This window comes from Syngnathus floridae, chromosome 12 (assembly GCF_059516105.1).
Source record: "Syngnathus floridae isolate MCC-2025c chromosome 12, RoL_Sflo_1.0, whole genome shotgun sequence".
NCBI classification, from domain to species: Eukaryota; Metazoa; Chordata; class Actinopteri; order Syngnathiformes; family Syngnathidae; genus Syngnathus; species Syngnathus floridae.
In genome coordinates, this window is record NC_142424.1 from 9,044,378 (window position 1) to 9,069,284 (window position 24,907).

A 24,907-nucleotide genomic window follows, 5' to 3' on the forward strand; every position below is an offset into this window, starting at 1 on the left:
GAACTGCAAAAATGAATGGATGGATAAACTGTATGTGCAGAGGAAAACAACTCAAAAAACCTGCCCAAAACATGTACGTAATCTTTTTTTTTTTTAAACCATAAACCACTGGTCAAAAGTTTTTCCTTACTAAATTCTTTCGCAGTCATACAATGAGATAGTCGGTCACAAGAGACAAAGTGGCTGGTTGGGCCTAATGACCAGCGGCTGCATATTGCATTAATGAGACAAGTATGCCCATTGGGTTTATTGAGATAAGTTGATGAAAAGGCAAAACCACTGAAACAAGGAAAATTGTACAGAATTGCCTGCTTATAAACAGCTGGAAACCATCACGGCAATGTGGTCAGCTTGCCCACATAATCAGTGAAGACAACAGAGTCATTTTCAACCCAGCCAACTCAACTTCTTTGCTTGTTTGCTTGTTAAGTTTTTATTCCAATAGCGTCAAGTGTGAATTTGGCAGATTTTCTCGAGTCAAATAGCCGAGATATAGACTTACGGTTCCGCGAAGGATAAGATTCAATTCATCCTCTGAAAGCCCCATCAGGTTGCTGAGGTCATCTGAGGGCAATTGTAGAATCTGAAAGAAAACAGACTCGATTCAAAAACCACACATAGTTGGATATTACACAGCAGAGATACGTATGCTGAAGAACAGCCAAAAGTTGTTTTTGATTCTTGTATGAAATAATAATGTACCTTGACTTACTTTTCTATAGTTATGACCTGTTGATTGGTTGTTTTTTAGCTTTATGTTGCTTGAGTGAGGTTGAAAAAGAATAGCGGTGGAGTTGCTGATACATTTTCAGATGTTAATCGAATGGTACAAACAGTCAAATAAAAATGAGCACACTAGCAAGCAGCTAGGGTAAGATAAAAACTCACACATAGATTAAGGCTTTTAAAATGTGTGATAGACCCTTCACAAAAAGGTTGTGTGAGTGGTCTGCTTCTTTTATCTCAACACAGAACACCATACTGCATCAGATTCTGTCCCACCATGTATCTCCTAATGAAGTCCTTGCAGTCCAAAATGTTGCATGATCACATGTGATCTTATAAGAACGAATAAGACCAGACCCCTTCGGTATGTTCAAATGTTCCCCAAGTGTTTCTGAAGAGGACCAGAGGCGGGAGCAGTGTAAGATGGCGATGCAGCAAAGGAAACACTTCCATCCATCCATCCATCCATCCATCCATCCATCCATCCATCCATCCATCCATCCATCCATCCATCCATCCATCCATCCATCCATCCATCCATCCATCCGTCCGTCCGTCCGTCCGTCCGTCCGTCCATCCATCCATCCATCCATCCATCCATCCATCCATCCGTCCATCCATCCATCCGTCCATCCGTCCATCCATCCATTCGTCCATCCATCCATCCATCCATCCATCCATCCATCCATCCATCCATCCATCCATCCATCCATCCATCCATCCATCCATCCATCCATCCATCCAATCCATCTAATGCTGATCCGAAGTCGGGTCGTGGAGGCAGCAGCTTCAGTAGGAAAGCCCAAACATTCCTCTCCCAAACTTCTTCATCCAACTCATTCTGGGGAATCCTAAGGCGTTTCCAGGCCAGCCAACGTACAGAGTAACAAACTCACTGATCAGGGTGGTTCGGTCCACGTCTCAACTGTAAGATTGTCGTTCCCACCGATAATATTGGGACAAGTCCATTCTCAACATGTCACAATAAAAGATAATCTTGTAGGAAAATTATTATGAGAGTTGATGATAGGCATTTGATGTCCTTCGTCGGGAGTGGATGAAATCTGGATAAAATCAGCCCCGTTGTCTTGTGCATGTACCTTGGCAATTGGCCACATTCTTGAAATCACTTACTAGGCCACACCACCTTACAGGAACAGACTGGATGAATGGCTGCTGTAGTTTCCAGCTTGTCCCAATGTACAGCAGTCATTTTTTTACATTTTGCTTTATTATGTGTCATGATAAGATCTTCCTTTTATTTGTCCCAAACAATACAGGTGGTTTTATTTGTTTTGGTGATGGGATATATTAATGGAGTTCCAATTATTTTATTCTTTTTACCATTCCCCATGGGTGTACAATATTTGTGATCCTTTTCTAACCTCCAAAGCAGTGTTGTGTTGGGAGCGTAGAGCTTTGAAGATGTCCCCACCACAACCTGGTGGGTGGTGGGTGCAGTGTTGCCGAGCAGCATCCGGGTTGTTCATCAGGAAGGTGAGCTGTCGTAGATGACCCTACAACAACAACACACGCACACGCACACGCACACACAATGTCATTCTGTGTCAATCAAAATTTACCTTTTTTATCTTTGTAAAAGCTGAATTTTTGACACAGCTCTCATTTTGGATTTCAATAGATTATTTAAGTATATTATATAAGTTTCTACAGTAATGTGGGCAGTGACTATACAGTTCTAACCCTGTGTGAGTATCATGGCTTTGCCAACCTCAGGCATGCTAGTGCATGCTAATAAGTCTACAATACAACTTTAATCCAAAAATAAATGCATCTGTCAAGGGGAAAACCCAAATCATGATGAATGTCTCCCTGCTGCTTCACCTTTAAACATACCTGCAATGGAAAGTCATTCAAAATGTTTTATGTTTTCTGGCAAGGGAAATATAATGAGCCAGAAAAGTCCCATATCTCACAAAACAAAAAATGATCCAACAACATGTCTGTTCCATAGTAAAAATATGTCCACCATTTGTGGCGGTATTACATGTTGGAAAAGAAAATGTTAACTCAAATGCAACTGAACTAGCAATAAAACAATGTGTGTGGCAACATAATGAACATGATGCAGCAATTAACACAACCGCAATGTAGAGTGGTTGTTTAGTTCACGGCCAACGATGCATCACATTAAATCTAATGTCAACACATCTTACAATGACCTCATCTACACATTTTATGTTGAAAAACAGCACTGGGCAACAGTCTTCAGAAAGCAGTGTTTTAGCAACACTCTAATTATCATGAATAGAATCGTACAGTGCAGACCTGACCAAAAGCCAAAATGAAATTTTATTGTTTCCATAAAGTGATATCAGCCAAAAAAGTAGAAAGTTCAATGTAACCACATTGATCCCTGTTTTTTGTGTTGTTTTTTTTTCTCCATGAAAATGTGTTTTGTCTTTTATTCATCTGTCTTCATATATCTATCATATTAAGGATATTTTGTTTTTAGAATAACACTGATACCTGGGAAGGACTTACCATTAAAGGGATTCTCATACATGGAGTATTTAACAAAAACAAACACATGGTTTCTTAGCGTTGCAGCTGCACATCTGTCTATCAAATGAATAGGGAATGAGTTTGGACAGGGCCACAAATATCTTCTTGGTTGTTCCTTCCTGCATGTGTGTGTCTGTGTGGACTTGTATTAAACAAAAGCCTAACCTATGAGAGGCCCCTCATACTAACCATCTGGATATACTGTACCTTTTATTTATGTATTTGTACAGAACTTTGATTGATTTATTGAACATTTAAACAAAAAGTTGTACCGTATTTTCCGCACTATAAGGCGCACCTAAAAAACCTCCAATTTTCTCAAAAGCCGACAGTGCGCCTTATAATCAGGTGCGCCTTATATATGGAGTCACTACAGCAGGCGTGACCAAAGTCTGGCCCACGGGCCAAATGTATATATCTTATATATGGACAAAGTTTTAAAATGGGCAATTCATTGAAGGTGTGCCTTATAATCCGGTGCGCCTTATATAGTATGGACAAAGTTTTAAAATGGGCCATTCATTGAAGGTGCGCCTTATAATCCGGTGCGCTTTATAGTGCGGAAAATACGGTAAAAAAATCCAAATCAAATGAAAGGCATCGACTACTGCTGTCAGAATTAAACAGCAGTAATCTCAGGAATCATCACAAACATTCTTTATCAGGTAAACCAGAGCTTTTACATTGACTGATCCCTCCATGAGGTACAAATACACAATGTAGACAATCCAATGCAAGAGCAGTACAATAAACACTGCCTCACTCCATTCAACTAGATGTAGACAACTTACTTCAAATGGTGTCTCAAAGCCTTCAATGATGCCTCCAATGATGAAGAGTCCATCGGTTTTGATCCCCAGCCCTTGGTTGACCCATTCCACACTCTCCAGCAGAGTGCAGTCCACAAATATTGCCACTCGCTGGCCAGACACACTGATAGCTACATGATGCCATTGCCCATCAGTCAGATTACGGATGGGGAACCTGAACAAGAGAGTAGTGTAGCTTGGTGATGATTCACAAGTGAGAAAGATTAAAAACTGAATAATAGAAAGAAAGTTATCTGAATTTTATTGAACTAATCAAAACAATGAGAAGAGATTATTTTTTCTGTGTGCAAACATTACTCTAAACACAGGGTTCCAAAAGATTATGACAGAAGTTTAAAAAAAAGAAATATTTTGAAAAGAACGGTGGGAAAAATATTGTTAATATGGCATACGTTTTTTTTTTTTTAATCAACAACCCAGCCCAACAAAATACATCTCCGTGGCTCCCACCGACTCACTATCAAGTACCACATCTATCTATCATTTAAAAATGGACAGCTCATTAGTAAATACATCTACCGTATTTGCCGGTGTATTGGTCGACCTTTTTCGATCCAAAATCGACCGAAAAAAATCGACCTCGACTTATACACCGAGTCATAAAATTTAACTTCGTATTCATCGCTTCAAATGTGATGGTAACCAAGGCCGTTTCTCATGCATCTCATTGTGTGTTGCACTTAGAAAATTTGAACCGGGCGGCGTGCGCGAGTGCGCGGCCCGCTGGAAGTCGAATGAGGCGCCGCGAGCACCTCCGCGGTGCTTATAAACAGCCGATCCGCTCGGCGGGGGCTATTTTCGGCCACTTGGCTCGTGCGCACGGCCTCCCGGATGTGCCGGGCGGGTGCGCGAGCTCGCCGGCCGCTGGAAGTCGAATGAGACGCCGCGAGCACCTCCGCGGTGCTTATAAACAGCCGATCCGCTCGGCGGGGGCTATTTTCGGCCACTTGGCTCGTGCGCACGGCCTCCCGGATGTGCCGGGCGGGTGCGCGAGCTCGCCGGCCGCTGGAAGTCGAATGAGGCGCCGCGAGCACCTCCGCGGTGCTTATAAACAGCCGATCCGCTCGGCGGGGGCTATTTTCGGCCACTTGGCTCGTGCGCACGGCCTCCCGGATGTGCCGGGCGGGTGCGCGAGCTCGCCGGCCGCTGGAAGTCGAATGAGCCGCCGCGACCACCTCCGCGGTGCTTATAAACAGCCGATCCGCTCGGCGGGGGCTATTTTCGGCCACTTGGCCCGTGCGCACGGCCTCCCGGATGTGCCGGGCGGGTGCGCGAGCTCGCCGGCCGCTGGAAGTCCAATGAGGCGCCGCGATCTCCTCCGCGGTGCTTATAAAGTGCCGATCCGCTCGGCTTGGAGCTATTTCCGGCCTCCCGTTGGTGCCGGGCGGCGTGCGCGAGCTCGCCGGCCGCGATCTCCTCCGCGGTGCTTATAAACAGCCGTATGCGCACGGCCTCCCGGAATTTGAACACATTTCGTCAATAAATTTCGCATATTGAATTTTGAAGTTTAATATAATGCAACAATTGAGCTCGACTTATACAAAGGATATATCATAAAATCGTAAATTTCCGTCGAATTTTAGGGGGTCGACTTATACACCGAGTCGACCTGTACACCGGCAAATACGGTATTTGAGAATGAATCCATAATTAGAGCATTGTGTGGCCAAAATAAGCTCCATGCATGACTGCAAGCCTTTGGAGGATTCTGCATGGAGGGGTTTTTATGACTCCAGAGACTTTGATATGCTAGCTAGTAGGGTTTAATATATTTTGGGGGTACAATTTTCCTTTAACTAAGCCCACCACAGAAACTAATAATCAAACCGGCTTTTCATTAATATCAGTGATCTAAATATACAGAAAAAATAACATGTGCATAAAGTTTCCCGTAAAAACTGAAACTCAAATGTTTGTTTAATGTTAATCCTAAAATCAAATAATTATTTAGAGCGCAGTATACAGCACAGCATCACTCTGCTAATGTTTGTTTGTTGCAGCGTTATGATAATCTACATTCAATCTCCTGTTTTGATACATTATGCAGAGCTCCAGACTGCATGTGACGAGACCTGGTAACTCTCAAATTGTGGTATGCCCCACAGGAACTGAGAAGGTTTAACATATTTGAAAATGTCTGAAGAAGTTATTTAGTCTAAAAGAAACCAAGCACATCTACATAACAGCTTCCCTCCTTTTTACACATTCGGAAAAGGGCACAGGCTTTTATCATACGATCTCACATAATGGTTTTAATAGGAATCAGACATCTGATTTTTTTGCTTAAGGGCAAGTGTGTAAGCATACAGTACCTAAATCCGCAACAAGGGTTACAATTTTATGTAAATTGGCCAAGACAAAATAACAGTCCTTAAAACTGTTTAACTGTACATTCACAACATCCATTACTAACACATTAGAAATTATCACAAGTTATTGTGTACGTATTTATTTATATATTAAATAAATAAAATATTATAGATTTATCAATAAACAATACATTTGATTTATCTTTTTACATTTATATTATTTATATTATATGGTTTATTTTTATCTTTTGCATATGTAAAGCATTCAAGTCAAGTAAATGCAGTACAATAAATGTTGCTTGGCCATGTCCTTGTGTATGCAGTATTGGCCCGAATATAAGACGGTGTTTTTTGCATTGAAATAAGAAGAGAAAAGTGGGGGTCGTCTTACATTCGGAGTCTAGACATTATACCCATTCACAACGCTAGATGGCGCCAGATATCTTCAAAGTGAATGCTGAACTCCCCAGGCCAAAGCAAACCCCTGTCACGAAGAACAAAAATCAAAATAGCGGTAGTAGTTTGCATTATTTTCTTGCAATGTTTTTCCTTATTCAGATTTTTTTCAAGACTACAGTTACAGTTAGACTTTACTTTGATGGTTAATGCAGTTATTGCAATTTTGTTGTTTTATCACAGTAGATTGGTTTATTTACATTTCAAAAACCAGAAGCCATTCATTTCTAAATGTAATTGCACTTTAGTTTACATATTTAAATGTTCAGATATTAAGATGTGATAGACGGTTTTTGCGTGATTTGAATGAGGCAAAATAACATGCTTTTTCTCTCGAATATATTGTTATAATCATTTGTTTCAGATGTACTGTAATTATTTTCTGTATAAAAATTAAATTTGGTGTTCAAAAAGTCTTTTTTCATACTTGAGTCTTGAAAAAGAGGAGGTCGTCTTATATTCGGGCCAATACGGTACCCACTGCACAATACTATGGATGTTGTAATAAAAAAGCAGGACGAAAGAAAATAAAAGCAAATTAATATGAAACGGCAAAGTAGGCTCACTCATAGTGCCGTTGCTGGGCTCCAGTGAGGATAATGGTGAAAGCACTGATTCGCAGTTGGAGCATGATATGGTTGTCTGGATTCAACATGGTGAACACGCTGCTTTCAACTCTCTGAGGCGTCTTCAACTGCATCAGTAGACTGAACTCGTCAGCAAACCTAAACACAAACATATGCCATCAGAGGCACAGACACTGTTTTTTCTGAGATGTTATTGTACAAAGAAAACACAAAGTAGTGTGCAATCGATCACCTTGAAAATATTGAAACTATGTTATCAGATATTTAAATGAATTAACATAGCACCAGTTGAAACAGATCTAGTAGTTGTCAAATTAGTAATATTGCCATTTAAGACATACTATATAATATTATGAAAATGTGAACTTTGTTAATTACACAGGTAAGAATACAAGATGCCTCAAAACAAGTGCGTAGTGGGATATAAGATCTATAATAATTGAAACCCAAACTTTCTTTTCCCAGTCTGAAGTTGATCCACATGCCTCCAAAGCAACACTTTTATTGCAACTTGACAAGAGCTAATTTTCCTCAAGAGCAAATAATGTTACAGAGGATCATCGGTTTATAACAATTACAACAGTTACAAACAGTGCCTAATGAACTAGTTTGTAAATCAGTATTACAATTCAGTACTTTTTTTCCCTCCTGTGACTGTTGTTATTCATGCTCTATAGGTGTTTTTATTACACATACAGTATATCTTGTAAATAAAGACTTTACTACTTTTTGATAGCCTTAAAAATTCAGGTTACATCACATAATGTTGTCATAAACTGAGAATCAAGAGACACAGCCAGCTAACCTTTACCTTCTAGTTCATTTGCCATATGCCTTCCTCCTATGCTAGTGTTTATGCTTTTTTTAACATAAATACCAGCAAAATAAGGAATTCTGATTTTTCTCCAATGTGAAGCAATCGAATGTAAATTTTACTCAAAATCAATCAAGCTGATCATTTAAGAAGACATGCACGAAGGAATTCCGTTTTTTCTTCAATGTGAAGCAACCGAATGTAAATTTTACTCAAAATCAATAGAGCTGATCATTTAAGAAGACATGCAGCTAAAGATAAAACCATACCCTTCAATGAAGAGCTGCATCAGAGGGAGAGCCAAGACGGAGTACTGTCCCACCTGTAGGACTGGGCACCCGCCATCCTCCATGGTCATAGAGGTATTTGGACTGTTGGGTGACTGAATGGAAAACTCCAGCAGAATGTCCACCTCATCTGGAGCGAGACAATGCAATTAACTAAATGCGCAATTACATTTCTTCAATCGTCAACAAAATAACATTGCATTGTATTTGGATATTCTGTATATTTGTAATTTTCAAAACAATTTTTTAGATTTAGGGGGAACTATGTGACTTTACCCAATATCAAATTAATTTATGAAGAGGAGTACCGTAATTTTTGGACTATAAGTCGCGGTTTTTTTTTTTCTTCATAGTTTGGGTGGGGGGGGCGACTTATAATAAGGAGCGACTTATGTGGGTTTTTTTCAAAGATTTTCAAAAAAAAAAAAGGGAAACTGCGATAAACGAACCGCGATGTAGCAAGGGATTACTGTAATTTGAATTTCAAGTGACGTCAGCAGCGCGACGTGGCGTGGCGCGGCGGTTGTTTACAAAAAGGACAAAGATTAATCACGGGATGACGAAGGGCCCCACGTACTACCGGCATCATTCGCGGCTTTGTTTCTAAGTGACACGGAGGATGAAGAGTTTGAAGGATTTAAGGATTTGGAGTGACACAGAAGGTTTGAAAAACTCTTATGGTGTTTACGCACGCCCAGTCCTATTCTATGGATCTCTCTTCCACCTCCGTGGCTGGAAGTCCACGCCGCCACACGCCTGGAAGTTTGTTTTGCTAAATAAAGAGCCGTTTACCAAACCCACATCTTTCCTTGTACTTTGTTAATGCTACAATATAGTTATATACTAGATCTGTGGAATAACAACGAGGCGGATGTCAGGGCGCACGCGTGGCCTTGTTAAAGTTAAAGTTAAAGTCCCAATGATCATCGTCACACACACATCTGGGTGTGGTGAAATTTGTCCTCTGCATTTAACCCATCCCCATGTGATTTTGATCCATCCCCTGGGGGAGAGGGGAGCAGTGAGCAGCAGCGGTGCCGCGCTCGGGAATCATTTGGTGATCTAACCCCCCAATTCCAACCCTTAATGCTGAGTGCCAAGCAGGGAGGTAATGGGTCCCATTTTTATAGTCTTTGGTATGACCCGGCCGGGGTTTGAACCCACAACCTTCCAGTCTCAGGGCGGACACTCTACTACTAAGCCACTGAGCTGGTTGACAAAGGACGAGGAATTTGATCGATGGATTTAATGATTTAGAGTGCACAGATGATTTGATAATATTATTGCTTATATAATAGTTATTTGAAATATAATTTATATATCGTTATTTGGGCATGTGGAATATTTTGAAGTGCAAGCGCCGTCAGTGACGCGCACCCATTGTAGACAAAGGACGATCGATGGATTTAATGAATTGGAGTGACACAGATGGTTTTATAAACGTGTTATTTATGTAATAATTTTTTTTAATAACTCTGAATGTTACGTCAGGCCCGTTCTCAGCTCTTCGTTTGTGTTTATGTCACGTTAGCATACCTATCGTTTAGCCTGTTGTTGCTCGTTCATGTCTGTTCTTGGTGTTAGATTTTGTCGAATAAATTTCCCCCCAAAATGCGACTTATGCTCCGGAGCGACTTATATATGTTGTTTTTCACGTCATTGTGCATTTTATGGCTAATGCGACCTATATTCCGGAGCGACTTTTAGTCCGAAACTTACGGTATCTTATTAAGTCTCAGAATCCTCCATCTTTTGTATAATAAAACTAAATCAAAATATTAACGAGAAAGTGCAACCGCAAAAGATCAAAGATTACAGATTAAATTTGCTGATCCAGGTGGCAAACAGGCAGAAACCATCTCCTTCACTTGTGGGTAATTACAACATGGAGCTTAGCACGCCGTGAACAGACCACTTACTGATGCCATTACTAAAAAGCGGAAAATCACTCATGGACTCGTTGAGTTTAAAAGTTTAGAGAGGGCTGGCACATTTTGCCCTGTTTAAAGTTGTTTTTTTCACTTGATGCCACAGAATGTAATGGATAGCAAATATGCCATATCCTGCTCAGAGATTACGCTTTATGGGGTGAAAGGGCGGCATTATGCAAAGTGCTCTTGATTACATAGCGGAAGTGAGAGAAAACTGGAATATTTATACTGATCACCTTCTCATCTGAGAATAAATGGATTCATTTCAAACATAAATGTCAGCTGTCAGCAAATATTTTGGAGGTGGTTTATTGTGTAAATTTTTGCATCCTCAGCGGATCATTCAGGAGTAGAACATGGGCCTCTTGAACATGGAAACACTTCTGACTTCTAGGCGAGTGCACCACTGGTTTCGTAACTGAATCCAAATCTGTCAGCTATTTACGTTTTACATCCTGGCCATCCTAGTCATGCCAGACAGATGCCTTCAACACAGAGCTCTCTCTGTGGTCACACTCTGCGGCCCAGAGGAATGCAACTGATGGAACATTTTACTGCACGTCACTAAGAATCCCAATTTATGGGCCTTCTCAGAGAGAGAGAGAGAGAGAGAGAGAGAGAGAGAGAGAGAGAGAGAGAGAGAGAGAGAGAGAGAGAGAGAGAGAGAGAGAGAGAGAGAGAGAGAGCGAAAGAGAGACTAGACTCTAGTCCAGACATGGGCAAAATACGGCCCGCGGGCCACATCCGGCCCACGGGGCGTTTAATCCGGCCCGCCAAACTTGAATAAATTGTATTATTGAACTTTTTTTTGGGTCATTTTCCCTCCAATTAGTATGTTCCCCCAATAGATGGGGAAGCGCCCGCCCGCACATTTACTCCCGGAAGCCGTGTCAGAAAGCTTGGTGCACACTCACAAGTGCGTGTACGTACTAAGTAGCACGGCCCCGGCACACTCCACGCTCTATTTCCATCAGTGCCGAATTTTGAGTGTGGGCTGTGACGTCAGCAATCTCGTAATTCTCGTGCTGAGCTTTCAGATACAGTTTTACGTTAATGCCACCCACAAACCTTCCCCTGGAATCCTTTCACTAAAATGAGTGGCCCGAGAAAAAGAAAGGTGGACACTGAGTGCCGAGTGTTTAAAAAAAAAAAAAGAGAGGATAATTTGGCTCGACCTATGTGTGTGAGCAGACGTTCCACCACATGAACGTCAACAAAGCCCGTCACAGCTCTGGGTTAACGGACCAACACCTCGGCTCTATCCTAAGAATTACCACAACAAATTTTACTCCAGACCATGATGCACTAGCAAAAAAGGGAGACTATTGATTTCTTTATTACTTTATTTAGAAGTATTCTTTCATTGATTCTTCAAGATGATGTATTTGGTCAGAATGTTTGCCGTTTGATGTGATTTCGCCTCATTAGATAAACATATTTCATAAATCTGACCTGCAGGCACTGAAGTGATGGAAACTATTATTCATAATAACAGTGTCGTATTTAATGAGAATCACTGATAGTAGTTTTTTGGTGAAATATTTTTTTAATGCTGTTAATAAATGCATTTGTTTTCGAAAAGCTTTTTTAGAATATCTATGCCAGTGGTTCTTAACCTGGGTTCGATCAAACCCTAGGGGTTCGGTGAGTCGGCTTCAGGGGTTCGGCAGAGCTGGTATGCTATTCCCGCCCCCCTCCCCCGCGGATGGCCGAACACACCTGAATGTCATGTAAATTCGCGATAACGCATATCTGAACTGGTCTTGCAAAGGCAACAGCAGAAGTCACACTGATTTGCTGGTATGTCATTACCCCACCCCCCCAAAAGAGGGGTTCGGTGAATGCGCATATGAAACTAATGGGGTTCGGTACGAAAGTTTGCCCACCCCTGCTCTAGTCACTAGAGTGAGTGAGAGCGAGAAATTATTTAAAATAGGTGCACTCTTGCCCTTAACCACAACTCGTGACATGAGGTCAAATAGTTTGCTATGAGCTAATTTAAGCATGAAAATATGAGAATTGGGAGGGGGGGGACATCAACAAGAATTGCAAATACAAGCTTTTAGTTGGACATCATTACTTTTTAAGATGATCGATGAGTACATTGGATAATAAATGGCAGGCAAAAACGTGGGCGTGGATGGGGATTTTTGATGGAAAACATTAACATCTAAAACTGTAAGTCCAGATAATGGACAAACACAATAGTTTTCTTTTCAAAGCTCAATCAGTCCAACCATATTAGCCCGATTCATGAAAATTTCATCATGGCCTCGAGGGAAATGCTTTAAATGCATGTTTTTCTTCAAGTGTTATAATAACAGGATCAAACTATTAAGACGAGAGGTAAAAGTGAGTGGGGAGAGAGGGGAAGTGTCACCCAGTCATGCTTATGTTTTGTTTCAAAGTAAAACAGCTGCATCAGATGTCTGAGATCTGTTAAGAGTGAAGACTTTCAAGACTGATTGTTTTGATTCTGAGTATTGAACACATATACCCCTTTTTAATATCAATAGGTACTGTAATTTTCAAACTATAAGTCGCGTTTTTTTTCATAGTTCGGGTGGGGGGGCGACTTATACTGAGGAGCGACTTATATGTGAATTTTTTCACAAATTTTCAAAATTCAAAAAAAAAAGAAAAAAAAAATTAAACTGCGATAAACGAACCGCGATGTAGCAAGGGATTACTGTAATTTGAATTTCAAGTGACGTCAGTGGCGCGGCGCGGCGGTTGTTTACATAAAGACAAAGATTCGATCGCGGGATGACAGAGGGCCCCACGTACAACCGGCATCATTAGCGGCTTTGTTTGTAAGGACAAAGAATTTGAAAGATTTAATGATTTGGAGTGACAAAGAAGGTTTGAAAAACTATTATGGCTTTTACGCACGCCCGGTCCTACTCTACGGAGCTTTCTTTCACCTCCGTTGAATGAAGTCGGGGGCCGGCGCTCGGCCGGATGGCTGTCCGGGGACGGTGGATGGGGCTTGGACGTGGCTTTTACGCACGCCCGGTCCTATTCTATGGAGCTCTCTTCCACCTCTGTGGCTGGAAGTGCCACCTCCGGGGATGGAACTCACGCCGCCACACACCTGGAAGTCCATGCCGGTGCTTGGGGCCGTGTGGTGGTGAACTATTTATGTTATAGTTATTTGATATATTTTATTTCGTATCGCAACTTGTATATGTTTTTATTGTTACAGTTCAGTACTTGTTGGCTCGTTGAACTCTTGTTTTGTTAAATAAAGAGACATTTACCAAACCCACATCTTTCCTTGTACTTTGTTAACGATATAATATAGTTATATACTAGATCTGTGGAATAACGATGAGGCTGACGTCAGGGCGCACGCGCGGATGGAGTGACAGATAGAGCAGCTTTTAAGACAGAGCTGGCACAACTACCCGACCCTGCTTGCGTAAATGGAGGAATCTCAAATGGGAAGGTCATTAAAGACTTCCACCTGCTCTGATGGAAAAATATTAACATCCTGACGAAGTATCACCAGATCAATAATGAAAGAAATGAATGAGTACAGGGAAATATGTATTCCTATGCTTTTCCACTGATGCTTTAAGCCACAGGTGTCAAACTCAAGGCCCGGGGGCCAGATACGGCCCGCCACATCATTTTAGGTAGCCCACGAAGACAAATTGTGCATCACATTTGTGTGTCATTACTAGAATTGGAAATTGTCTTCACTTTTAATATCTATTTTTTTTAATATTTGACCAGTTTTTACTCGTCTGATTTAAAAAAGTTATTTGTCAGTTTGTTTTGTAGCTTTTACTGTATATAATACGAGGTGCTCATACATTTATTTGGGTTGACAGTCATAATGGCCGTCCGAAAGAAGCTATGACTACAATGCGGCCTGCAAAAAAAATGAATTTGACACCCCTGCTTTAAGTGATGACTACATCTCTAGCCAAACGGAAAGTTACCAAAGGAGTGCACTGTGAACAACACACAGATTCCCCATCTCGGCATGTAATTGATAAACCTTCTGTTTGTGTGTGTCCCTTTGAGAGAATTACATAAAATCTGTGACGACATGCCTATTAACAGATCTAATAGTCCAGTGGAGAGCTGGAGAAAGCCCAGCAAATGCAGTGAATGTATATCACAGCTGTATTTATAACAAGGCCCAATGGCTCACTCGGTACCAGACACGATAAACTTCTGTCTCAGAAGCCTTCAACATGCACTCATCTGCAACAGCCCAAAAGTGTCCACCGGGGAGAAATGATCATCATTTGTTTCCAGTAACGTACTTCAATCCACAAACTAGAGAAGGGTGGTCCTGTCATGATTTTGATTGATATGCAGTGACTGAAACAATCTGACATGCATACATGTCTTGTCAGAGCGATTCAGTTTGGTTCGATTCAACGGGGTTACAATTTGATTAGATATGTTCCGCCTCAATTGAGATGGTATAATGGCATGTGCATATTCACAAGCAGCACAAAGAAAGACCGTCAACACAACACCCAGTGTAGATTTAAAGTACAGCAAACATTTAATCAGAATGGTAATTTCATATTGTCGCCACCTTGTGTTGACACTTACGCTGTAGTTCATATGCAATTTGAGTGCCTGCATAAGTGGTTATGTTCAACAGAGCACTGAACACGGTGATAATTGGGAATGTGTGACAAATCGTTCAGCACTTAAATTAAGGAAGCAAATGAAAATAGACATTAAATCGATATTGGACGAATGGTCTAAATCCAGTGTCAAACATAGAAGTTCTGCATTTTAAGTAGACACCCGATAGGATGAAGGAAGAAACTTGTTTTTGTACTGCAGATTTCTGCTTATCCTTTCCCGGCTGTTGTTTCTTTCAATTATGTCAAGGAGGCAAAACCTGAGGCTACAAGAGACAACAACTCAGTTCAGCTCATTGAAAATTTTCTGGAAAGCCAAACAGAGACAACATTGCTTCCTGTCATCTATTCTTCTCTCTTGTTGCTATCAATGTAATCCATTCAAAGTACTGTTTAAGAACACTGGAGCCTGTCACAAAAAAACATTAAAAATAAATAAACTTTACAAAGCAGCAGCCCCGCATGCAGGAGGCTGGAAAGTTGAAGAGTCTGCAGGGGATTTGTGCCACCTTGTGGCTACTTCCTATAGCTAGTTCCGGTACACAAAAAACAGGAATCGGAAGGGGTTAAACATTAACTACACTACGGAAGGAGGGGAAATCCCATCCTGACGATTAATGCCGCAGTAGTATTGCATTTGCAGGCCCATGTATTCAACACCAGATAATCACATGTGCACATGAGAGCTCACTTCAAAATTGCTTTTACATGTCACTCTTGTATTTTCAGACTGGTTGTAAGTCATGTTAACTACAAAATACTCAGAACAAACTGGCACACTGAACAACTGAAATCAACCAGTGATAATATGACCCTGCAATGCAGGTCTTGTATTATGTTTCTCCAGGCTATCTAAATGTCACGTGTTGACAATACAGGGGTATTTTTTATATTTATATTTTTTTTCGCGGGCCACATTGTGGTCATAGCTTCTTTCGGAGGGCCATTATGACTGTCAACCCAAATAAATGTATGAGCACCTCATATTATATACAGTAAAAGCTACAAAACAAACTGACAAATAACTCGTTTTCAAATCAGACGAGTAAAAACTGGTCAAATATTAAAAAAAAAAAAGATATTATTAAAAGTGAAGACAATTTGCAATTCTAGTAATGACACACGAATTTGATGCACAATTTGTCTTCGCGGGCCACATAAAATGATGTGGCGGGCTGTATCTGGCCCCCGGGCCTTGAGTTTGACACCTGTGAAAAGAAACACGACGTTACAGACAGATGACAAAAAACACTAGATATTATATACATCAGCGTGACTACGGAAATTAGTTCATATAGCCACAGTGTTTGAACACTTAAACAGGGACATTGAGACAGACAGCAGTTCAGTCTAACTGCATAGCCTGTCAGCATAGGCAGCTGTGTGATTACGCAATCCTCAGAGGAGGCAAGGCAGGAAGTTGGCTCCTCCGAGCGAATCGTCTTCGGTTTTAAAATAACTATAAAAATTAAGCAATTTTGGTTCAAAATGATACAAAACTACTGAAATTAAAAGGAAAGTGACTTTATAATAAACTTTTAATCATAAACTTTTCATGATGGCAGGGGAGGCACGGCCTCCCTTGCCTCCTCTGACCGCATGTTATTATGCGTTAATGGGCAGCAGATCATGGATCTGTGGTTCACCAAGAAACAGCATTTTTTTCATTTCATTGGATGCAGATGCCCCGGCTTGCAGCTGGCATTATCCTGGCAATGACATCATAAACCGCTTGAGGAGAATTGTGTGTCGCTGGGTTTTTGATCTGCTTTGGCTTAATGCCTTTCATTTTGATGTCAACTGATACTATTAAGAGTCAAAAAGTTTCTTTATAGACTGTCTAGACAAGTCAAAATGTGTGTAATACACAAATCAAATCTTTATCCTTGAGTACACGTGCGTGTGTGTGTGTGTGTGTGTATGTGTGTGTGTGTGTGTGTGTATATGTATGTGTGTGTGCGTGCGTGCGTGTGTGTGTGTGTGTGTGTGTGTGTGTGTGTGTGTGTGTGTGTGTGTGTGTGTGTGTGTGTGTGTGTGTGTGTGTGCATGCGTATGTGTGTGTGTGTGCATTTATTGTTTAACAAATTTAATGCTAAATGTCTGCAATGTCTGTCAAGACACATTATAAGAATCATGTAACCTAATTATTTAAATATTAAAAACTATCATCACTTTTGATGTCGATGAATTTTTAAATGTGGCCTTTCATAAAAAAAAATTAAAGCATGTAATTTCTCTGTGTTAGCTCATCCAGTGATTTGCCAACAATGACAAAATTGTTGTCATTGGCTAGAGCTGCAATGCAGCCGGTTGATAAAGTTATGATATGATATGTCCACCAATCTTGAATTATCCCATGAGTGTTTTTGATATCCAGTAAAAAAAAATAAAGAAAAGGTCACGGGGTACGGTATGAACTTTCAGATCGTGAGAAGCACATCTACGTATATTAACATTTAACTCTTGAGTATCACTCCTCAAAAATGTAACAAAATGAAAACAAAGTTGCACTATTAGTCAAGCCACATCTGTTCAGGATCTAGATGAGACCTTAGAAAAGGTTGAGAAACTCCACGGATTCATTTCAGACAGAATGAAAGATTGGAGCTGAGGTATGTTCTTGCTGATAACGCACACAGTTGTACAGTGCTAGATGAAGTCAAATCAAAGCTGCTTTGACAGCGCAATGTTTAAGCTATATCACTTGCAATGGAATTTTGCTTCAAGGGTTCACACGTGAATAGTTACAATTACATTTAACATCCCAAAATAAAAAAGTTAGTTTTTGTGTTAGGTTACTGATTTATTTTGTTCAAAGGGCTTCTCGTTTCATCATTATTTTTTCATTAAGTATTATCATCATTATGGTTGCATCTTTCATTCAACTGGCAGACAAAATCCCCAAATTCATGCTGCTGTGTCATCATGAGTTATAGTACAAGATGAGTGAGCCTGTCGGGGGGAAAAGCCATGCAGGCCCCAGGCATGACCTAATCTCTTCTATCTTTCACCCATAAGCTTGAGATCCTTGCTTTCTCCGAAACCATTAGCCTTCCCGTCACTGATAAAGATTTTTTCTTTCCTTTTCCCAAATCGAACCCTGCACCGGTGAACTGGGAGGCGGATGAGCGAAATGTAATTTATAGGAAAAATTAGGCGGCAATCAAATATATATACTGTCTGCTAGGCATCTTGAAGAACTCTATTTATTCATTCTTTGGATTTTTGACAGAGAAACAGCAGCTCTCAACATTGGTGAGATACGTATATCTGGAACATGATGAAACCGATCATAGAGGTCATATTACTTTGCATTACAAAATCAGACTACAGTCACACTTAAGAAGTTGAAGTTCTATAGAGGACAAGATGCGTTTCCCTCTGCTATATAACAGAAAGATTACGCAAAAGATGAAATGAGCAGCAAACCAAGCAGCAAAACAAACAGTGTGTTGCTGAGGAATTCAGACGTAACTCACTCAGGCGCCTGGCACAGTGCCAATCTGAGATCAATTTCAGCAGGTCATGATAGGATTAGAGAAGTTCAACACAATGTAAACGCAACAGCGTGTGCACTTCTGTCACTCTATCAACAATTCTGAGAAAACAAACGCTGCTAAGAGAGTCAAGCTGCCGGGATGTTGTGTTTAACTTAGTCTAGATGGCACATTCAAATCCTTCCAAGAGATGGAACATGTATGAATCGGATTCACCTCCTGTTTCTATTTGCACAATTGAAAGTGATTGTGTGCTGTCCAAAAAAGACCAACTGAGTTTTTGGGCTAAGCAATTAGTAGAAATCTAATGATTGAATGATTATTATTTCCACACCGATAAAAGTGCAGGGCTGACAATTGGACCAACCTAGGAAGTTGGGTTGACCCAACTTTGGGCTGTTTTGTGCAAAACCAAATTCCTGAATTTAGAGGTGGATAATTCAATATGTGAAATGCATCCATGTGAAAATGGCAACAAGGTTACAGATATCGGGAATTTCAACTGGACGTGGCCTGGAAATTCTCTAGAAAGTGACCAATCATAAATAATTGGGAATTCCTTTTCAACCTACAGTATAATCAATTCAATATGCTCCAACGACAATACATTTATTGTTCAAACTGAAAAGCAAGTTGTCATTGCTGTTGTTTTATTTTGTAAATACTTGATACATATGAATGAATGAACGAATGAATGAATGAGTTGATTTAAAGGACAGTAAATCATTGTCACATCATAAACAATAAGATGGGTATATCGGATTTAGTAGAAGTGCAATTTTCCATTCGAAGTCCTTCATTGGGTAGGGAATCCATAAAATTGTATTTTAATATATATATATATATATATATATACACAGTGGGACAAATAGGTAATTATCAAGGTAATTACAATCATCTTGTAAGTGAGAGATGCCTGTAATTTTCATCATAGGCACACTTCAACTATGAGAGAAAAAATGAAAAGAAAAATCCTGAAAATTGTCTAATTTTAAAAGAATTTATTTGCAAATTATGGAGAACACGTAAAAAGCACCATTAGCTAACACCTCAGCTTGTTAGTGGCGAATCAACCGGCAAAGTTGACAAACAGAAATGTGTCAACAAAGGTATCCAGAATGTGGTTTTACTAATAAGACAGGGACTGTTACATAACAAAGGAATCTGGTATATTTGCACTTGAAAATTTACAATTTCACCCACCTTCAATGCATAACAGACAAGATACAAGACGTTAAATCATAATTAATGTGCACATGTTTGTGCACATAACCAAGCACACATAACCACGCGTCAACTTGATAAATTACTCCTAAAGTACAGCAAGGGCAATTAGGGACAATAAAACTTTGCTGCTTGTAGCAGCGGTCCTTTGAATGTCGTGAAGAAATAAAGTGGCTCTCAATCAATAATTATTCAATTATTCGAACTTTTTATGCCATTTTGGGACTCGTTAATTGCAATGCATTTTAAATGAGTGAATAATTTAATTGCGAGTATGGAGGCTTATCTATGTATGGAGGCTTCTCTTACCCGTGTGCAGCATCCCGGAACCAGAGTCTCCTCCGTAATCAAGTAAGGTTGAGAAATATTCTGAGGTGCTCCAGCACAAGCTACTAAGACCAAGAAGTGAGAGCGTCCACTGAGGCCACCAGCATAGCATCTCCATCGTGTATTCCGGTGCCAAAGTGTGTTGTGGTTAAAGCATGCGACTGTCTTCGCTGGTCTTTTTACCTGTCCGGTTCTCTCTTTTCCTCCACTTAACCGGCAACTTATGAAGCTAGACAAGATCCGCCCACGTTCTCCTATGTGTCCAATTGGAACCCTGCATTTCTCCCAACGCAGCCCGCAAGAGGACTGAATAGGAGGCCTTTTTTACCTTTTTGTTATTGTGTATATATATATATATATATATATATATATATATATATATATATATATATATATATATATATATATATATATATATATATATATATATATATATATATATATATATATATATATGTTGTTTTTGTTTTTTTTTTTAGGGGGGGGGGCAATAAATACAATTGCTATACAGACAACATGCCATGTGTGTCATAACATGACACAAATTACCCTCTCCCCAAAGACCCCATAATGACCCCGCCCACTGAAAATGACCACGCCCCCTCCCAAAGGTGTCCTCTTTTTCAGAAACCCAAATCTGGTCACGAGCATCTAGCGTGCGTTTGTCATGCGTTTAATATCATTCGCCATAATTCCATACTTCTCCACATACCACATTGTTCAATGTCATTTCGTACAATTCACTCTAATTTTATTTCATGATTCCAAGGCATTACACATGCTTTCATATTTTGTCATTCAGCAATTGCTTCATCTATTTTCAAAGCAAAATGAAAAGAATTGGCCTCACTTTTGAAGGGGAGGTTAAAACATTGTGCATCTCAGCTTTCTATTTCTCCCCCTAGTTGTCTCATTTCGCTTCAGATATGTTGTGTCATGCCCCGTTTTGATTGGTTAGTTTTTTTCCAGTGCAGAGAGCAGGGCTGAATCGCCACACAAGTGCAAGAAAGAAAAAAGTGTGTTGCTTGCTTCTGATTTTTCTTCTTAACCAGTCTTGACAAATATGGCAGCAAAATCCTTAACATGAACATTAAAAGCAGCACAAAACAAAACCCTAAACACTCTTAAAAACTAAACAACTTGTCCTGAATATGAAATCAAACTAATTACAGTTAAAAAACACAAATAAAAAACAAAATAAACACCGTGTATAATGACAAATACAAAACTATTATCATCCCGAGGGCGGTTAACTATTATTTCAAATTCTTCACGACCAAAATACGAACTATGGTAAAGAAGAGTTCAGCATCCCAATCAAAACACACTCAGAATTCTCAATAGAGACTCTTTGGCAAGTGACTGAGCAGGCAACAGCGTTCTTGCCAGTGTGAATTCTCGTATGTCTTTTTAAGGTTCTCTGACAAGAAAATTGCTGGCCACAAACTGAGCAGGAAAAAGGTTTCTCGCTTGTGTGGAATCTTGTGTGCGTTTTTAACTGTTCCCTTCTTGAGAATTTTTGGCCACAAACTGAGCAGGAAAAAGGTTTCTCAACAGTGTGGGTTCTTGGATAAACTCTTAGATTATCCTTACGACCGAATCTTTGGCCACAAACTGAGCAGCAAAACGGTTTCTCACCAGTGTGAGTTCTTAAGTGGTATGTTAAAGATATCTTCATTGAAAATCTTTGGCCACAAACTGAGCAGGAAATGTTTTTCTCACCAGTGTGGATTCTTGTGTGCGTATTTAAATATCCCCTCTGAGAGATTTTTTGCCACAAACTGAGCATGAAAAAGGTTTCTCACCAGTGTGGATTCTTGTATGAAGTGTTAGGTTTTCCTTCCGACGGAATCTTTTGCCACAATCTGAGCAGGAAAAAGATTTCTCACCAGTGTGAGTACTTATGTGCCTTTTTAAACTGCTCCTCTGAGAGAAATTTTGGCCACAAACTGAGCAAGAAAAAGGTTTCTCGCCAGTGTGGACTCTTGTATGAAGTGTTAGATTTCCCTTCTGAGAGAACTTTTGGCCACAAACTGAGCAAGAAAAAGGCTTCTCGCCAGTGTGGATTCTTGTGTGAAGTGTTAGATTTTGACTATTAGAGAATTTCTGGCCACAATCTGAGCATGAAAAAGGGTTCTCGCCAGTGTGGATTCTTGTGTGATTTTTTAAAACTTCCTTACGAGAGAATGTTTGGCCACAAACAGAGCATGAAAAAGGTTTCTCGCCAGTGTGGATTATTGTGTGATTTTTTAAAACTGCCTTACGAGAGAATGTTTGGCCACAAACAGAGCATGAAAAAGCTTTCTCGCCAGTGTGGATTGTTGTGTGATTTTTTAAAACTGAATTACGACCAAATGTTTTGCCACAAACTGAGCACGAAAAAGGTTTCTCGCCAGTGTGGATTCTTGTGTGCACATTTAAATGTCCCCTCCGAGAGAATTTTCGGCCACAAACTGAGCAGGAAAAGTTTTTCTTTTTTGTGTGCATTCTCATGTGTTGTTTTAAAACACTGTAATTAGCAAAATATTTCCCACACTGAGAACATTGGTTGTGTTTGTTTTGAGACTCATCATCAGCAGCAGGAGCAAGTGATGACAAGTCATCACTATCTGATGGTGAAGCTGCTTGTGACCCCACACAGTGGTCTCCATCACCTTCTCTGGTCATTTGTTGACTTGAGCTGCAGCTTGGAGGGTCCGCCCCTTTCCTCATCTCATGTTGACCTTCATCTAAACTCTTCACAGGAACACCAGTCAAAGGCATCTTGCAGGTATCTTCCTCCTCGTCGTTTTTAATGATACAGGAGTCTTCGACCTCCTCTTTAATACAAGGCCACTCTTCCTCCTCTTTTATGGAGCAAAGAAACGTCTGCTCCATTTGTTCATTCAAGTGATGGACCTCTTTGCCCACATCTTCTTTAATGCGAGTGCGCTCTGGCTCCTGCAGCTTAGGACGAATAGCTTCACCGATGTCTGCAAATGAAGACAAACACACATTATACCAATGTATATTAACAATGAAAGTTACAGTTGAAGAGAAACTAGCCAAATCTTTACAAGGACTTCTTCAATCAGCCTATCACACATGATTTCGATAGAATTCTACTAAAAATAAACAATGGAAGAAAAGTCATAATAGAAAATAGACTTGTACTAACCTACTCTGCACAACACAACGTAAGGCTGGATGTCAGGGTTTTCCAGGTTATCTTTATCGTAGGATTATGTTGGAATGCAACCTGTAATAAATGACCTAGTTGGATTAGTTTTATGCTCATGTTGGAATGCAACAGGTAAAAAATAGCCTACCTTGTCCTCTTTATCACAAGGTCGTAAAACATCCCCTGACATGTTTAGACTAGAGGACAAGGGCTTTCTATTCAGCCTACTCATCCCCCCACTCTGTTTCTCTTAATAAATATGCCCTTGCAGGGTGGAGAGTTCAGACCTCCATTCGAACACCTGCAGGTGTCTAAAAGGACTTACTTGTCTCCCGTGTGGTTCTTGCAAAATAAGTTGGAGTGAGCAAATCTCTAACACTGGAGCCAAAGAGCTTCCGGGCGTCGACAACTACAGTCCTTTTTCCTCCACATCCTTTGCTGTGGTCCTTGCAAACATTTTCACACTGCAATCACAACACTTGTTCAACGATGTTTTGCTAACAAAGGTTCACAACACTTGTTCAACAATGTTTTGCTAACAAAAGTGTCTTTTGGACAGCGGTGCACAACTTATTTGTTGAAGTAATTGAATATAGGTTTTCCCATATTTCCACAATAGTATTGTTTGTTGTACTAGATAGTTTGCCAAGAAAATAAACCTAGAAAAGGACAGTTTAGTTGCATTGTTCCCAAAAAAATCATGGTCAAATCTTTGAGTGTCAACTTGTTTTGTTTATAACGTGAACTTAAAGCGACCCAATACACAAAACGACATTTCATACGGATCGGACCTGTTTTTATAAATGTGATTACGCGTTATCTGGTAGAGTGCATGAAGGAATTGATATTTAAAATCGGGGGCATGCATTTAAGATTCCAACATTCGTCGAAGACGCTCCTCAGAGTAGCCTTTGTGTTTACTTGACAAAAGACAGCTAAATCAAGCTAAATATCCCACGGTTAGCACTGTGGTAGCTACCATAATAATCAAAGTGGCCCGCACTTCTTTACTGCAACTAAGCGGTACTACAAATAACGGTGCTAACATGATCAATATGGTCCACAGTCGTAACTTACCTCTCTGTTACTGTGCTTAAACCAAACTCGGTTCCGTATTCTTCGGTTTACTTTCTGCTCCGTAATGATGTTGTGGTGAAGTCTCTTTCACGATCAGCTGGTCTTCAGAGGCAAACGGTGGAAAAGTGCCCGGCTCGGGAAAGGAAAACTTTAGTACGGTTGGTTGGGAAAATATTTTACTCATGATTTCAGAGGGAATTGTCTCTCGTCCTACCAAAATGTCGAGTCCCTTTGTCTTCTCAAGCCTGAAAACTTATACCCCGCGCTTCCCTTCTCTCGGGCGCGCGCACACAAGGGCTGCCGATGACACACTGATCCGTTTGCAACAGTCACTCGGTAGTGAACGGGAAGTTGCGTCACTGACTCGTTCTGGAACGAGAAATTCGTAAAGTCCCGCCTTCATCTTTCGCTCGCTGCTGATTGGTCGGTCGCGAAGATTCACGAGTGAGTGACAGACAGCATTGCTGCTAACCCAGCCGACACACCTTATGCCAGGGATGGGCAATTAATTTTTCCAAGGGGCCACATGAAAAATCGAGCCGT

The 24,907-nt window shown here is 40.4% G+C and overlaps 2 protein-coding genes across 2 annotated transcripts in view; both read right to left on the reverse strand.

Annotated features, from left to right (window-relative positions):
- Window positions 1-20,325, reverse strand: part of LOC148389987 (uncharacterized) — a 65,029-nt gene extending 44,704 nt beyond the window's left edge. The window contains exons 1-6 of the mRNA XM_088391278.1: window positions 20,110-20,325; window positions 8,518-8,665; window positions 7,414-7,572; window positions 4,044-4,236; window positions 2,112-2,243; window positions 503-583 (exon numbers count right to left, since the gene is read on the reverse strand). Coding sequence (XP_088247404.1) covers window positions 503-583; window positions 2,112-2,243; window positions 4,044-4,236; window positions 7,414-7,572; window positions 8,518-8,665; window positions 20,110-20,245 — 849 coding nt within the window. The 5' untranslated portion in view covers window positions 20,246-20,325. The remainder of the gene's footprint in view (window positions 1-502; window positions 584-2,111; window positions 2,244-4,043; window positions 4,237-7,413; window positions 7,573-8,517; window positions 8,666-20,109) is intronic.
- Window positions 20,326-21,740: 1,415 nt separating this feature from the next.
- On the reverse strand, window positions 21,741-24,726 carry LOC148389988 (uncharacterized). The gene is made up of 4 exons (XM_088391282.1): window positions 24,365-24,726; window positions 23,613-23,751; window positions 23,285-23,365; window positions 21,741-23,099 (listed from the first exon to the last, which is right to left on the reverse strand). The coding sequence occupies exon 4, from the start codon at window positions 23,002-23,004 to the stop codon at window positions 21,874-21,876; it is 1,131 nt and encodes a 376-aa protein (XP_088247408.1). The 5' UTR covers window positions 23,005-23,099; window positions 23,285-23,365; window positions 23,613-23,751; window positions 24,365-24,726; the 3' UTR covers window positions 21,741-21,873.
- Window positions 24,727-24,907: the final 181 nt, after the last annotated feature.